Genomic DNA, 15,366 nt, shown 5'->3' with positions numbered 1-15,366 from the left:
CTTATAGGCCACTTATAGAAATCACATGTTTTTACCAAGACCAGAAAGACAATTTATGAAAATTTACATCTAATTGGCATTCCATTGATTACATTATATTGGTACAACCGCATACCCACGGGCCACTTCATTAAATCTTAGCACGCGCATCGAGCGGGCCACTTTCCTAGTTATGTTAAAATGAATATACCCTTTAGATCCAAAATGTGACGATTCTTATAAATCGGTGGAACGACACAGAACCACAACCACTCGCTCACTACCTCGTCTAGCATGTCTCTCTTGACTACACATCTTCCTCTCTTGTTTCCCCGGCGGCGCCACCCCACGGGGCATATGTGGTGGTGGGGATGGTTCAAGGATGACCGGTGGTCCCTTCTTCTCCTAAAATCATCTCCTCCAATGACAGTGACTGGGATGGTGAGGATACTTCACCAGTGGTGGCTGGGATGGCATGAATCCGCCTCTGTTTGGCCAGTGATGTGGCAGCAGAAACCAGGTACGGCTCATCTGAGCGACCAAAATGCAAAAATAATAATTCCCAAGTGCAACATTACAATTAATCAAACTGGAGTTTTTTGGGATGCAATAAAAGAAAATATTGGTGTGTAGCAGTCAAAAGACTCCCAGATTTTGGTGGTGATGAGTTTTTTTTAACAAACATCCATCCACTCGACATGCTTTATTGATAAGATAACAAGATTACATAGTTGAGCATGAACTTTAAATATATCTAATAGAACATGATGTAATTGGTGGGCATGTAGTGCCAAATAGGTTCGCCACGCTCTCCATCCAACAGCTCAGAGTACCGCGTGTCCCAATCAGATGTGTTCATATGACACATGGCTATTGCTGTCAGGCGCGGTTTTTTTCTGTAGGAAATAACAAACAATGAGCTGCTTTAGAACTAACACAATCTCTAGTTGATAAGATTTGTAGCACAAGTACTTACCAACAGGTGGATGATCTGGATCCCAATGTACTGCATAAGCACTTGCACCAAATCCTTTCTCTTCTGAGGGCACAAACAAACTATGAGTTTATTCAGAATGAACAAACTCTCCACTTCCTAAGGTACGCAGCTACTTACCAGAAGGTGCATCATCTGGCTCCGAGTTACCTTATAAGCACTTGAACCAAATCCTTTTTCTTCTATAGGAAATAAAGAATCATGAGTTGATTCAGGACTCACACGTTCTTAAATTTCTAATAAAGCACAAGTAATTACATGAAGGTGCATCTTCTGGGCTCCAAGTCGCCTTGTTAGAACTTGTCCCAGAACCTTTTTCTTCTAAAGGTAATAGAAAAGTATGATTTGGTTCAGGATTAACACATTCTCAACATGGTAAGGTAGGAGAAGTACTTACCAGATGGTGAATGATCTGGATCCCAGTGTACCGCATAAGCACTTGCCCCAAAACCTTTTTCTTCTATAGGAATAACAAACCATGATTTCAGTCAAAACTAACACATTCTCGACTTGGTAAGGTATCACAAGTACTTATTAGAAGGTGCATCTTATGGGCTCCAATTCACCTTATAAGGACTTGCCCCAGAACCTCCTTCTTCTGTAGCAAATAACAAACTATGAGCTTATTAAGAATTAACACATTCTCAACATAGGAAGGTGGCACAAGTACTTACTTGAAGGGGGATCCCAATGTACCGCATACGCACTTTCACCAAAGCCATCTTTTTCTAGAGGAAATAATGACCAATGAGTTAATTCACAGTTAACAAACTTCCCGAGTTGGCAAGGTAGCACAATTACTTACGAGAAGGAGGATCCCAATGAACCGCATAAGCACTTTCACCAAAACCATTTCCCTCTGCAGTAACTGACAAATTAGGTGTTGACTCACAATTAACAAATTTCGCAACTTGACAAGGTAGCACAAGTATTTACTAGTAGGTGGATCCCAATGAACCGCATAAGCACTCGTATCAAAAGCATTTTCTTCTGCAGGAAATAATAAACTATATGAGGTGATTCAGACATGAGAGACCCTCGACTTGGTAAAGCTAGTAGTAGTACTTACGAGAAGATGGAGGTTCGCCCCTGTCGCTGGACTCAGCAAAGGCCATGATGAGCAAGAAAAAGGCTACTGGTATAAGCTTGATCGCCATGTCTATATCACTATGAACTAAATTTCATTGGGTGAGGAAAACATACGGGTCTAGGTGCCTATTTATATAGCTCGGCAATTCCTTAGTAGCGGAAGGAAAAGCAGTGCTAGGTAAAAAAAATCCCAATTTCCCTAGCATTTACAAAATTCCTTAATTGGAAACCATATATGGAAAGAATTTAAATATTACGTAACTTAGTTCGTAAGGAAACGTTGGAATCCTCCTATTGCAATAATATCTGCCCAAAGATAATTCGTGTGGAAAGGTTCTACTCCTCCCATTTCTTAGTACTAATTAACATGCATAGAAAACTAACATAGTATCTCCCCCCAATATCAATAGCTTAAATTAAACAAAATTTGCATCTGGCAAACAACTACTTTTTTGGGACAAGTCCAAACGCATTACCAGCGTTGGATGGGGATCGAGAAGTAGCGTTCTTCAGTTGATTTTCTCCCATATCCCAGAATTAAGGGATCGACTAAATTAGCCAGGCCCTAATTAATGGAGGATCACTCGCATTATCTTCGCTTGATTTTCTCCCATTTCTCTTGTCAGAGCCCTAGTCAGTGCTTGCATTAGGACTAGCTAGAGTGATGCATCATGTTTAAATTATTCTTAAACTTGAAATGGGGATCAACAAACCCCAGCACCCCCCAGGAAATACCAGGTTCAACAAAAACATGATTTCAATGAACGCAAAACCGCCCTTCATAAAAGTTCATCATTTTTGAAGTGGAATAGAACCTCTACCAAAAATGGTGCACATTTTTCTAGGACACTCTGGATTTTTGAACTAATCCATATAGTATTTACATTTGGACATTTAAACCTTATAAATAATTTTAAATGTCCAAATAATCTTGAAAGAATTTGAGGGCTGTTGGAAATAATTTCACAAGTGCCCACAAATATTTTCAGCATTTTACAAAGAGGTTTGGCATTTGTGCTAAATCAGAAAGAAAGACAGAAAATAAAACAAAAAAACAGAAAAGGCAGAGGGAGAAGGCCCCTAGACAACTTACCTGAACTGGGCCGACCCACCTGGCCTGGTGCCAGTCACCCCCTACCTCTTCCAGTAGGCAGAGGCGAACAGGGCACGCGCGCCCGAGCTCGCCGTGCAGCTCCCTCGAAACGCCTCCTCGGTGCCGCCCCGAGCTCCCCGACACCTCACTCTCCCCCTGCCCTCTCTCTCTTGCCCTCTGATCGCCGTGGCCGATGCAGCCACTGCCGCGCTACCGTGAAGCCACAGCCACCGCCGCTCCCTCATCGCCTCGACGTGCCCATGAGCTTCCTTGCCGTCCACTGCACCGAGCCAGCCGAGCCACGAGCGCTCACATGCCCTGGATATGCCTCCCTAACCCCACCTTCATCGCCCATCGCCGGAGACCCCCGTCGCCACCGCGCTCAGCTCCGACCACCTTCGAGCTCACCGTCCACTCCACTATGATCGCCGTGAGCCGCTGCCCCTTCTTTCCCTCTCTGTTCTCGCTGCCGCACTGTGTAGCCACACCGCCGCTCTCACCCGCATGTGCCACCGGCTGCGATCGCCGCCGACACAACTTCGGTGACCAAATGGTCCGCCCATCGTGTCCTTTGCACTCGCCGCTTCGCGCACGCCGTCCCTAGCGTGCTAGCTCGCCCGCCTATGCCCCGCAGCGCCGCCCGCGCCTGCAAACAAGCTCCGACCACCGCAGCCGAGCTCCCCGCCGTTGCATCCGGCCGCCTCAGGCCCGACTGGTGTCATCGCCTGACGCGCGCTTGTCTAGGCTCTCGAACGAGCCCAGCTGCACTACGAACGGGGCACCACAACCCGTTCCCGAAGCGCCCCGCCGCATCCATTATCACCGATGGCTAAGCGCCGGCGTGTTAGCCCCTGTTGAAGAGGGGTTTGACCTCCCCTGGGTCACTGACGTGTGGGGCCGCCCTGCTAATTAACCTAGGTTAGTACTAATTAAATTAGGTTAGTTTAGTTGGTCACTGACATGCGGGACCCACTGGTTAGTTTGACCTGGGCCGCCCCGTTGACTCGCTCACGTCATGCTGACGCGGTAATTCCCTTTTCTGGAATTAGTTTATTTCTAATTAATCAAAAAATCCAAAAAAAGGTTTAAACTTCAAAAAATCATAGAAATTAATCTATAGCTTAGATGGAAAAGATTTACATATGAAAAATGATCAGAAAAATCCAATCCCTCCATTAGCATTGGTTTCATGCATGACAAAGCAACTTAACCTTGCTGTATAGATCAAAACATGATACCGCACTTTATAAATTCATAGTTTGAGTTTGAATTTGAACCTTTGGTTCGAATTGACTCAAACCCCTCTTGTTTTAGTTGCATTAGCCCAACACACTCACTTTGCCATGTCATATTCACGCATCATATTGTTTCATATTGCCATGTATTGATTGTGTTACCGGTGTGATCTCCGTGGTAGGTCCTACACCGAGGATATCCGTGAATATATCCAACCGAAGGGCAGTACACTTCCACCACCCTTCCAGGCAAGCAACCCCCATTGATCATCTCGATACAATACCATCTTCTTGCTCTTGCTCTCTTTTACTGCATTAAGACAATAACGTTTCAAACTGCTGTTTCCTGCGGTAGTTGAACCCCTTTCCTCTGCATGACCTGTCTTTGCCACGGTAACTAGATGAAACCCACTAGCATGTGTAGGAGTTGATTGAGCCATGTTGTGTTCCTACCATGCTATGCCAGCTATACTTAGAGTTGTGTTAGGTCCGATTCATCTGGGTGATGGATTGGAGTGAAAAGGTTGTGTCCAGTAATGAGAGTGAAGTGTTGAACATGTTTTGGTAAAGGTATCGATGAGAGGCCATGTGGGAGTACATGGTGGGTTGTTTCACAGGAACCGTCCCTAAGAACTGAGTTCTGTGTGTGTGATTCAACACCAGCTACTACCACACATTGGGCCCTGAAATATGACCCCGCTCGACTTATTGACTACCATGATCTGGGTCCAGTAGTTGCAAGTAGTTTCTGGTGTCTATAGTATACTGGAGGCTGTGCGCAGCGCTAACCCTTGGGGTGGAGTGTGATGGGGCAAGTACCTGGCACGGTATACCGGCATGCCAGTTTGGTGCCTCGGGAACCCTGCACACAGCGGTTGGGGCTGTACTGGAAACACCAGCCGGATCTCCTTGTGGATGGAACCCGAATAGGCAATAAACCTGGACTAGAGACTTGTGTGGTTGGTTAGGTCGTGGTCTAGACCCTCGCCGGCTTTCGCTTGAAGTATGCGGAGCACTTGACGTGTGCAGGCGCTAAGTGGTGGACACATGTGTGAAGAAGTACACCCCAGCAGGGTTATCAAACTATTTGAATAGCCGCGTCTGCGATAATGGACCACTTGGCTGCTTATGCAGTTCATAGACAAGTTAACGGTTACCCATAAAAGACTCAAGACAAGTGTGAGTGCTGTGGATGGCCATCTCGTAGGAAGACGGGAGAGGATCCATGGTGGAGTATTGTTGTGGTGATTAGTGGACTCATGTGCGCTATCTCATCTTATTCAAACTACTGTTATACGAAGGATAGAATAGCTAAGAGTCAGAGCTAGCTTGCTGCATAAATTCCACTAGCCTTGTTGATAATGTTGCATATATTATAGGATCTGATGTAAGACTTGCTGAGTACCTTAGTACCCATGTTTGCTTAATAAACTATTGCAGAGGAGAACACCGCCCCCTCTGATGGATTCTATGTAGATCTTGATGTTGATGAGTAGCTTGCTACTCAAGTGGCAGCCTCGAGCCTGTGAAGGGCCTTGTAGATAGTCAGGCTTCAGCAAGCCTTCTTGCTACTGCTTGAGCTTGCATTAGTTTTTCCCATGAAGGGGAAAGGGTGATACAGCAAAGTAGAGTAAGTATTTCCCTCAACTTTGAGAACCAAGGTATCAATCTAGTAGGAGACAATGCAACAAGCCACCGAATACATGCACAATCAAACACCAACCTGCACCCAACGCGGCAAAGGGGTTGTCAATCCCTTCACGGTTATTTGCAAAGTGAGATCTTATATAGATGGATAAACGGTAAAGTAATATTTTTGGTTTATAGATCGGAAAGTAAAAGATTGCAAAGAAAGTAAATAGGAAACTAAAATTGTAGATCAGAAACTTATATGATGGAAAATAGAAGATTACATGATGGAGAATAGACCCGAGGGCCATTGGTTTCACTAGAGGCTTCTCTCAAGATAGAAAATATTACGGTGGGTGAACAAATTACTGTCGAGCAATTGATAGAAAAAAGCGCAAAGTTATGATGATATCTAAGGCAATGATCATGAATATAGGCATCACGTCCATATCAAGTAGACCAAAATGATTCTGCATCTACTACTATTACTCCACACATCGACCGAGTCCTGCATGCATCTAGAGTATTAAGTTCATAAGAACAGAGTAACGCATTAAATAACATGACATGATGTAGCGAAATTAACTCAAGCAATACGATGAAAACCCCATCTTGTTATCCTCGATGGCAGCAATACAATGCGCGTCGGTTCCCCTTCTGTTACTAGGATCGAGCACCGCAAGTTTGAACCCAAAGCTAAGCATTTCTCCCATTGCAAGAAAAACCAATCTAGTTGGCCAAACCAAATTGATAGTTCGAAGCGACTTGCAAAGATATCAAATCATGCATATAAGAATTCAGAGGAAATTAAAATAATATTCATAGATAAGCTGATCATAAATCCACAATTCATCGGATCTCGGCAAACACACAGCAAAAAAGTATTACATCGAATAGATCTCCAAGAACATTGACGAGAACATGGTATTGAGAATCAAAGAGAGAGAAGAAGCCATCTAGCTACTAGCTATGGACCTGTAGGTCTGTGGTAAACTATTCACGCTTCATCGGAGAGGCAATGGTGTTGATGTAGAAGCCCTCCGTGATCGAATCCCCCTCCAGAAGAATGCTGGAAAAGGCCCATAGATGGGATCTCACGGGTACAGAAAGTTGCGGCGGTGGAATAGTGGTTTCGTGGCTCCCCTGAAAGGTTTTGGGGTATTTGAGAATATATATAGGCGGAAGAAATAGGTTGGTGGAGTCACGAGGGGCCCAAAAGGGTGGGGCGCGCCCTACCCCCCTGGACGCGCCCTCCGTCCTTGTGGCCGCCTCGTGGCTCCCCTGACGTGCACTCCAAGTCCTCTGGATGTCTTCTGGTCCAAGAAAAATCATCGCCAAAGTTTCATTCTGTTTGGACTCCGTTTGGTATTCCTTTTCTACGAAACTCTGAAACAAGGAAAAAACAGAAACTGGCACTGTGCTCTAGGTTAATTGGTTAGTCCCAAAAATCATATAAAATAGCATATTAATGCATGTAAAACGTCCAAAACAGATAATATAATAGCATGGAACAGTCAAAAATTATAGATACGTTGGAGACGTATCAGGCATCCCCAAGCTTAATTCCTGCTCGTCCTCGAGTATGTAAATGATAAAAATAGAATTTTTGATGTGGAATGCTACCTAATATTTATCCTTGTAATTCTCTTTATTGTGGCGTGAATGTTCAGATCCGTATGATTCAAAACAATAGTTTAATATTGACATAAAAACAATAATACATCAAGCATACTAACAAAATAATTATGTCTTCTCAAAATAACATGGCCAAAGAAAGCTTATCCCTACAAAATCATATAGTCTGGCTATGCTCCATCTTCATCACATAAAATATTCAAATCATGCACAACCCTGATGACAAGCCAAGCAATTGTTTCATACTTTTTATGTTCTCAAACTTTTTCAACTTTCATGCAATACATAAGCGTGAGCCATGGGCATAGCACTATAGGTGGAATAGAAGGTGGTTGTGGAGAAGACAAAAGAAGGATATAGTCTCACATCAACTAGGCATATCAACGTGCTATGGAGATGCCCATCAATAGATATAAATGTGAGTGAGTAGGGATTGCCATGCAACGGATGCACTAGAGCTATAAGTTTATGAAAGCTCGAAAAAAACTAAGTGGGTGTGCATCGAACTTGGTTGCTCATGAAGACCTAGGGCATTTTAAGGAAGCCCATCGTTGGAATACACAAGCCAAGTTCTATAATGGAAAATTCCCACTAGTATATGAAAGTGACAATATAGGAGACTCTCTATCATGAAGATCATGGTGCTACTTTGAAGCACAAGTGTGGCAAAAGGATAGTAACATTGTCCCTTCTCTCTTTTTCTCTCATTTTTTGGGCATTCTTTTTTTATTTGGCCTTTCTCTCCCCTTTTTTTATTTCCTCACAAGGGACAATGCTCTAATAATGAAGATTATCAAACTTTTATTTACTTACAACTCAAAAATTACAACTCGATACTAGAACAAAATATGACTCTAATGAATGCCTCCCGTGGTGTACCGGGATGTGCAATGAATCAAGAGTGACATGTATAAAAAATAGGATGAACGGTGGCTTCGCCACAAATACGATGTCAACTACATGATCATGCATTGTGTCGGTGCAGAAAAGTAGGGGCTCACTTTTGTACCCCTTTACTTTTGCGCGGACAATTAGAGCCGCGCGTACGACCATACCTAGTGGGGCAGAGGGAGCAAAAGCATAAGGCAACCAGAACAACGCCAAGACCAGAGACACAAAGAGAAGAGGGCGAGGTGGACTCCCCCGGCAAGGCCCTTGCCGGGGCGGCCTCCGCAGCCCCGACAAGAGCCTTGCCGGGGAAACTTGCCCAATGCCAACAGAGCGCGCCACCCTTGAGCCCAAGGGTTCCAACACCATCAACCACATTGGAACCAAGGCTCGGGAGGCACCTCCATGGTGGCATACAGATCTTTGGAAGATCATAAGCACACAAGATCGGATGAGGACCAGAAGATGATGATCCTTGACCAGATCCGTGCCGAGGAAATCAACGGCAAGATCCTTGCCAGGGACGACCGCGATGCCACGACAAGACCCTTGCCGGGGCCCCGGCAAGACCCTTGCCGAGGACACCTGCGGGGCCACAGGCAGGCCCACCTCTGCCAAGTCCCCACCGCTGTTCCCATGCAGTCGCCAGCCCAACCAGCTAGGCAGGCACCTGCGTGGCGACGCGCGGCCTCCAGGCCAACCCAGCAAGTACCTATGTGTTGGCATGCAGATCTTCGTGAAGACACTACCACCATGCCGTCTTAGCAGCCTGCCAGCTTACGTGGCGCTGCATGCCTTGTCGCCCCCCTCAGGCATGTCGACGAACTCCTCAGGAGCTCCTCAAAAACCCGCAATCTCTCGGGCCGGTTTTGGGCTCGTCCAAGCAAAGGTATACCGCAACAACAACCTTGCCCCGACATGCGTAAGCTCGTGAAGACGCGTACTCAATTTGACACAGAAGGATAAAAGCTACGATTGTTTACATGAGGGGCTCCCCCTCTCAAAATGCTCTTACAATCTTTCGGGGCCACACCCAAGTTTTTATAGGGTAAACGGTAGGGGAACAAGGAACCAGCCGGATATGTCGCTCGCCGCGTCTCCCATATCATCTTCTGATGCACCGCTAGCGTCGCTGGTGCCATCGTTCGCGTCGCTGTGGCCATCGTTAGCGTTTCCTCCACCTTCACCGGCACCGGCGTCGCCGTCGTCAACCACCATGCCTTCGTCTACCATGACCACTACCCCGTCGTCGTCAGAAGCGAAGGCCCTGACCAGCACATCCACATTGTCTTCAACCCATCGCGCCAGATCGCCCCGGATGGCTTCCGGTAAGGGATCAATGGCGGCGTCAAAATCGAAGTTGGGGTCGATGTTCCAGAGGTGGCTGAAGACGTGGGAGAACGCGCGCCTGAGCAGACTGCGACTCCTCTCCTCAACAAGTTGGCGAGCCCTCTCGGAACGGTTTTGCAGGCGCATCAGCACATCCCCAAAGAAGCGGAGGTGGCTGGCGTAGTCGTTTTCTTGGGGATGCGGAGCATTCTCACCGCAGATATGGCCTAGGGCGGTGTTGGCCCTGTTCCTGAGGTCCTCGAGCATGGGGGTGTGCACACGCTCCAATGTCCGCCGCTCAAGCACTTCGTCCCTGTTCTGCCGCGCGACAGACTCGGCGTCGGCGACCCGCTGCCGAAGAGAGAGCAGATCGGCACGGGATAAAACCAGCTCAGCCTACGCCGAGGACAGAGCTGATGTAGTGGCCTCCTGGCGCCGCTCCACCTCGACCAGCCGGGACTTCAGGGCGGCAGTCCTACCAGCGGCCCCAGCTTCCAAGAGCTTCAGCTTCATGTTCTGCCTTCTCTCGAGATCCGCGTGAGCCTCGGCCATACGGCAGTCGATCTCCTCTTGGGCCCTGACCTCGCACGTGCCGACGTCGTCCTCCGCCTGAGGAACCTGGCGCTACCTCGTCTCTAGCCTTTCGAGTTCAAGGCTACGCTCCACGGCTTCCAGCGCGAGCACCACCTCGCACTTCCGGATCTCTTCCTCCTCGGCAGGCGACCCCCTCAATGACGCAAGAGCAGCCCTGCGCGCCTCCACCTGCTGATCCAAGAAACCGCTCCAGGATTGGAGCTCCCACACACATTTCTCCGCGGCCTCGGGACGGCGGTCAGCTTCTCGAGCCTCCTCCAGAGCTCGTGAGCAGGCCTCACGGGAGGCTACAAGAGAAGCCTCGGCCTTCCTGTTGTCCAGCTCGCGCTGGTGGAGCCCGAGGTTGATGGCCACCTGCAGCTTGTGCCACTCCTCCACCAACCGAAGACCCTCGGCCTCGAGGCACGCATCGACACCCTCAAGTTCTTCACCGAGTCGGTTCATCGCGCCCATCGCCTCCTGGAAGAGCTCATGACGAACAACACTCCGCCCGTGCTCGAACTCGAGTGCATGGCTCATCTCGCCCTCCGCTACGGGGGCTGTGGGTGACACCCGACACGGTACGTCCCCTCTCAGCAAGGGGCAGGGGGCTGGCGCTGCCCCAGGCGCCGACTGGGTCTCGCGAGGGGCCCAAACTAAACAGGGCCCGCTGCTTGAAGAAGACCCCAGGATCGAAGCCAGCCAGCCGCCGGCAGTGATCAGGGGAGGAGCCCTTGGCACACTTGCCGTGCTCCAAGCCAGGCCGCGAAGGAAGGACGTCGAAGGCGCGAGCTCTAGATGCCATGATGACGGGCCAACTCCCGCAGTGGACCCAGCGCCGTGGGCGGCGCACGAGCCTGCGGCGCTCGAGCATGGCGTGTGCAACGGGATGAGAGGGAGATACTTCTTAGGAGATTTTACGGCCTTGTTAGAAGGGGTCCTGAGGGGACGTTCATCAGGAAGGAAAGTGGCACATAGAAGATCACCAAGATAAGGTACTTACTCATCAACGGCGATATACTTCCTCCGTTTCAAAGGCCCGAAGGTACCGCTGCCGCAGCTTGGGGACCCCTTTCTCTTGCGGAGTTCTGCGAAGTCCACGCACAGCCGGCCGAAGTGCTGAACATGGAGGCCGATGTGAGGCGCGGCTGGAGAAGTGCTCGGAGGGGCAGCCTCAGAAGTGCTAGGATGAGGAGAGCTGGCCGGCTCTACCTCGCAGTGACTTGCCGAGGCCTCAGGAGCCCCGGCCACGGGAGATGCGGGCTGCACCGCCCCTTCAACAGCCGCCCTAGGGCAAGAGTCACGAGACCCCGAGGTCGACGCTTTAGGAGCCCTACGCGGCATCCACATCTCGGCACCTTCACTATCGGCCCCCAGCGGTGCACGCCCCCCAGCACCAACACTTGGGGCGATTTCTGTGCCATCGTCAAGGAAAGGAACCACGATGATGGGGTTCTCGCGGGGCCCCACGAGGCCAGCTAGGTGGAACCCCCACTCATCGAAGGAGGGCATCTGCTCCGCGAAGGACATCTTGTTCGAGCAGCAGTACAAAACACAACTCTTCCTCGGCAAGTCATCCTGCAATGGGACGCCCGTCAGGACCTCAAACACCGTTCGCCGCGCCTCATGGGGGAGCTTAGACTCCTGAAGTCTCATGTGGTCCTGGCTGCTGAGCAAGGCCCACATCGGCCGGGAGTGGCGCTGAAGCGGAGCAATTCGGCACCGGACGAACTCCCTCAACACTATAGGCGCAGTCACGCCAAGGTCCTTGAGCCATCTCAACCTCAGCCAGACAGGGACAAGGCATGGATCGGCGAGCCTCCGGTGGCACCAGCCGGAGTTAGGAATGGCGGGCTCAGACGGAGAAGAGAGCAGGGGGCTGAGCACTGCGGCGTCAACAAACACCCACCGTGTCCGGAACCCGCTCGCGGATGGTGGAAGCTCGAAGTCAATCCCATCTCCGGCCGTCGCCGCCACGGCCTGAAAGCTCAGGCACCCGGAGCTCTGCCTAGGATCAATCAGGTGCAGCGAGAAGAAGTGGCGGACAAGAGCCACGAAAGGAGCGCAGGGTCACAAACGAAGGCGAAGACGGCAAGCAGGGTCACGGATTGGGGATCAAGGTGCAGCATGTGGATCTGGTAATGGGAAAGCACTGCGTTGAGGAAGGCAGAGAAAGGAGGGACCAAGCCGGCCCAGAGGGCGTCGATGAAGAAGGGGACCTCAGAGGGCGTCTGGTCAATGCGACGGGAAGAAGGCCAAGCCACCATCTCTCCCCACTCGTTGAAGCTGGATGCGAGCATGAGACACACCTTGCCCATGGCCTCATCATTGAGCACCCGCGATCGACCTACTGCGGGCTCGGCGGCCGGGGGCGCACTAGCCGAAGACAGAGGCTTCTTCCCTTTATCCGCTTGCGTCGGTGCCATGGCGATGGGGCAAGCAGAGCTAAGGTCAGATTGGAAAGAGGAGCAGAGTCTGGGGGAAGCAGACGAATTGGAAGAGAATGTCGCAAGCGATGGAAGAATAACTGTGTAGACCGCGGTGGCCGTTTAGCCAGGCAGGTATCAAGGCAGCGTGCGGAAGCGGAGACGCCCACATCCAATCAACCGCCACGTGTCGACCGAGGCCGCAGGCTACTGGGGCCCGTGGCGCTCTGTGCTTGACTCTTGGCCTCGCCTCGAAGCCAAGCCCGAGCACGCCTTGGTCCCGGGGGCTAGTGTCGGCGTTCCGGGAACGGGGGTCCCCAGAGTTGCCTGCCTGCGGCCCACGGCGTGGCTTTGTTGGTAGGCATGTACGACGCATCTTCATCAACAAGGAATCAAGACCCTCGCGAGGGGCCAAGCCTCGCAAGGTGGATGACACCAGACCTCCTTAGGAGCAGCCTCATTAGGCCAGCTCGTGAGGGGCGGAGAGTTCAAGGTTGGGCAAACCTCGTGATGTTTCCATGACGTAAGCCGTGATGATTGAGACCAGGCAGGCGCCAGCACGCGAAGCGTCCTTGTTTCCCCTTTAGTGCTAAGGGGGCAAGCGCAGGCACGGAGTACCGAGGCATCAAGCAAAGGTTTCCATATTGGTGCAACGGGACCAAGACCAGAAGGACGGCAAGACGGAGGTCACCATGGAGCCCAGGACGGCGTCACCGCCAGAACCTTTGGCAGGCGAAGACCACCTTTTGTCAGGATAGCTTGTACTAGCTGTCCCCTTTCAAATTGGCCATTGTTGGATCCCTTCCCGCTCAATATTTGGGGACAGGACCACGACCCCTATAAATAGGACTAGCCACCACCATAGGGAGGGAGAGGATCCAAGGTCACCCCCAGCCCCACAAGTGCACCAAGCACAAGAACACCTCAACCTAAGGAGGTTGTTCTTCCCCATGTACCATTCATACTCAGCCCAAGAGGCAATCCACCACCACATGGGACTAGGGTATTACACCACAACGGTGGCCCAAACCAGTATAAATCTTGTGTCCTTTGTGTTGCGAGTTCGTCGAGTTAGTTCGTGAGATCTAGGTTAAGTTAGGACGCGGATCGATAGGGGGGCGGAGGTCTTCGCACGCACCCCAGAGTTTGAACCTTATGGGTTTTGCCGGAACCCGTGATCCGATAGGCGCAACCTCCTGGGTGGTGCCCACTCTCTCCCCTAAGGCCCACTAAGGCCCATTACTTCCCCGGGGGGTTCCGGTAACCTTTCCGGCACTCTAGTTTTATCCGAAACTATCCAGAACGCTTTCGGTGTCCGAATAGCATGGTCCAATATATCAATATTCATGTCTCAACCATTTTGAGACTCCTTGTCATGTATGTGATCTCATCCGGGACTCCGAACAACCTTCGGTATATCAAATCACATAACTCATAATACAAATTGTCATCGAACGTTAAGCGTGCGGACCCTACAGGTTCGAGAACTATGTAGAAATGACCGAGGCCCATCTCCGGTCAATAACGAATAGCGGAACCTAGACGCTCATATTGGTTCCTACATATTCTACAAAGATCTTTATCTATCAAACCGCATAACAGCATACGTTGTTCCCTTTGTCATCGGTATGTTACCTGCCTGAGATTCGATCGTCAGTATCATCATACCGAGTTCAATCTTGTTACCAACAAGTCTCTTTACTCATTCAGTAATGCATCATCCCGCAACTAACTCATTAGTCACTTTGCTTGCAAGGCTTATAGTGATGAGCATTATCGAGAGGGCCCAGAGATACATCTCCAAAACACGGAGTGACAAATCCTATTCTCGATCCATGCCAACTCAACAAACACCATCGGAGACACCTGTAGAGCATCTTTATAATCACCCAGTTATGTTGTGACATTTGATAGCACACAAGTTGTTCCTTCGGTATTCGGGAGTTGCATAATCTCATAGTCTGAGGAACATGTATATGTCATGAAGAAAGCAATAGCAGAAAAACTGAACGATCATTATGCTAAGCTAACGGATGGGTCTTGTCTATCACATCATTCTCTAATGATGTGATCTCGTTCATCAAACGACAACACATGTCTATGGCTAGGAAACTTAACCATCTTTGATTAACGAGCTAGTCAAGTAGAGGCATACTAGGGACACTCTGTTTGTCTATGTATTCACACATGTACTAAGTTTTGAGTTAATACAATTCTAGCATGAATAATAAACATTTATCATGATATATGAAAATATAAATAACAACTTTATTATTGCCTCTAGGGAATATTTCCTTCGGTCTCCCACTTGCACTAGAGTCAATAATCTAGATTACATAGTAATGATTCTAACACCCATGGAGTATTGGTGTTGATCATGATTTGCTCATGAGAGAGGCTTAGTCATCGGGTCTGCAACATTCAGATCCGTATGTATCTTGCAAATCTCTATGTCTCCCTCCTTGAGAGAGGCTCCCACTCACTTTCTTGTAAATA

At 49.4% G+C, this 15,366-nt stretch overlaps 1 protein-coding gene across 1 annotated transcript; it reads right to left on the bottom strand.

Annotated features, from left to right (window-relative positions):
• Positions 1–955: 955 nt before the first annotated feature.
• LOC147964692 (uncharacterized) lies at positions 956–2,163 on the bottom strand. The gene is made up of 8 exons (XM_087531225.1): positions 2,043–2,163; positions 1,910–1,963; positions 1,779–1,832; positions 1,648–1,701; positions 1,540–1,571; positions 1,371–1,433; positions 1,094–1,294; positions 956–1,018 (listed from the first exon to the last, which is right to left on the bottom strand). The coding sequence occupies exons 1-7, from the start codon at positions 2,128–2,130 to the stop codon at positions 1,202–1,204; spliced, it is 438 nt and encodes a 145-aa protein (XP_087387351.1). The 5' UTR covers positions 2,131–2,163; the 3' UTR covers positions 956–1,018; positions 1,094–1,201.
• Positions 2,164–15,366: the final 13,203 nt, after the last annotated feature.

Source organism: Triticum urartu, chromosome 6A, assembly GCF_056163025.1.
Source record: "Triticum urartu cultivar PI428250 chromosome 6A, HENAU_Tu73, whole genome shotgun sequence".
NCBI lineage: Eukaryota > Viridiplantae > Streptophyta > Magnoliopsida > Poales > Poaceae > Triticum > Triticum urartu.
Note: the sequence above shows the minus strand (reverse complement) of the source record. Positions and strands in the feature narration are given on the sequence as shown.

Bases quoted from the DNA above. Each gene is read 5' to 3' on its own strand.
- LOC147964692 (XM_087531225.1), bottom strand. From the start codon at position 2,130: ATGGCGATCAAGCTTATACCAGTAGCCTTTTTCTTGCTCATCATGGCC. The intron at 1,964-2,042 runs GTAAGTACTACT...TATTTCCTGCAG, and splicing joins GGGCGAACCTCCATCTTCTC to AAGAAAATGCTTTTGATACG. The intron at 1,702-1,778 runs GTAAGTAATTGT...TATTTCCTCTAG, and splicing joins TCATTGGGATCCTCCTTCTC to AAAAAGATGGCTTTGGTGAA.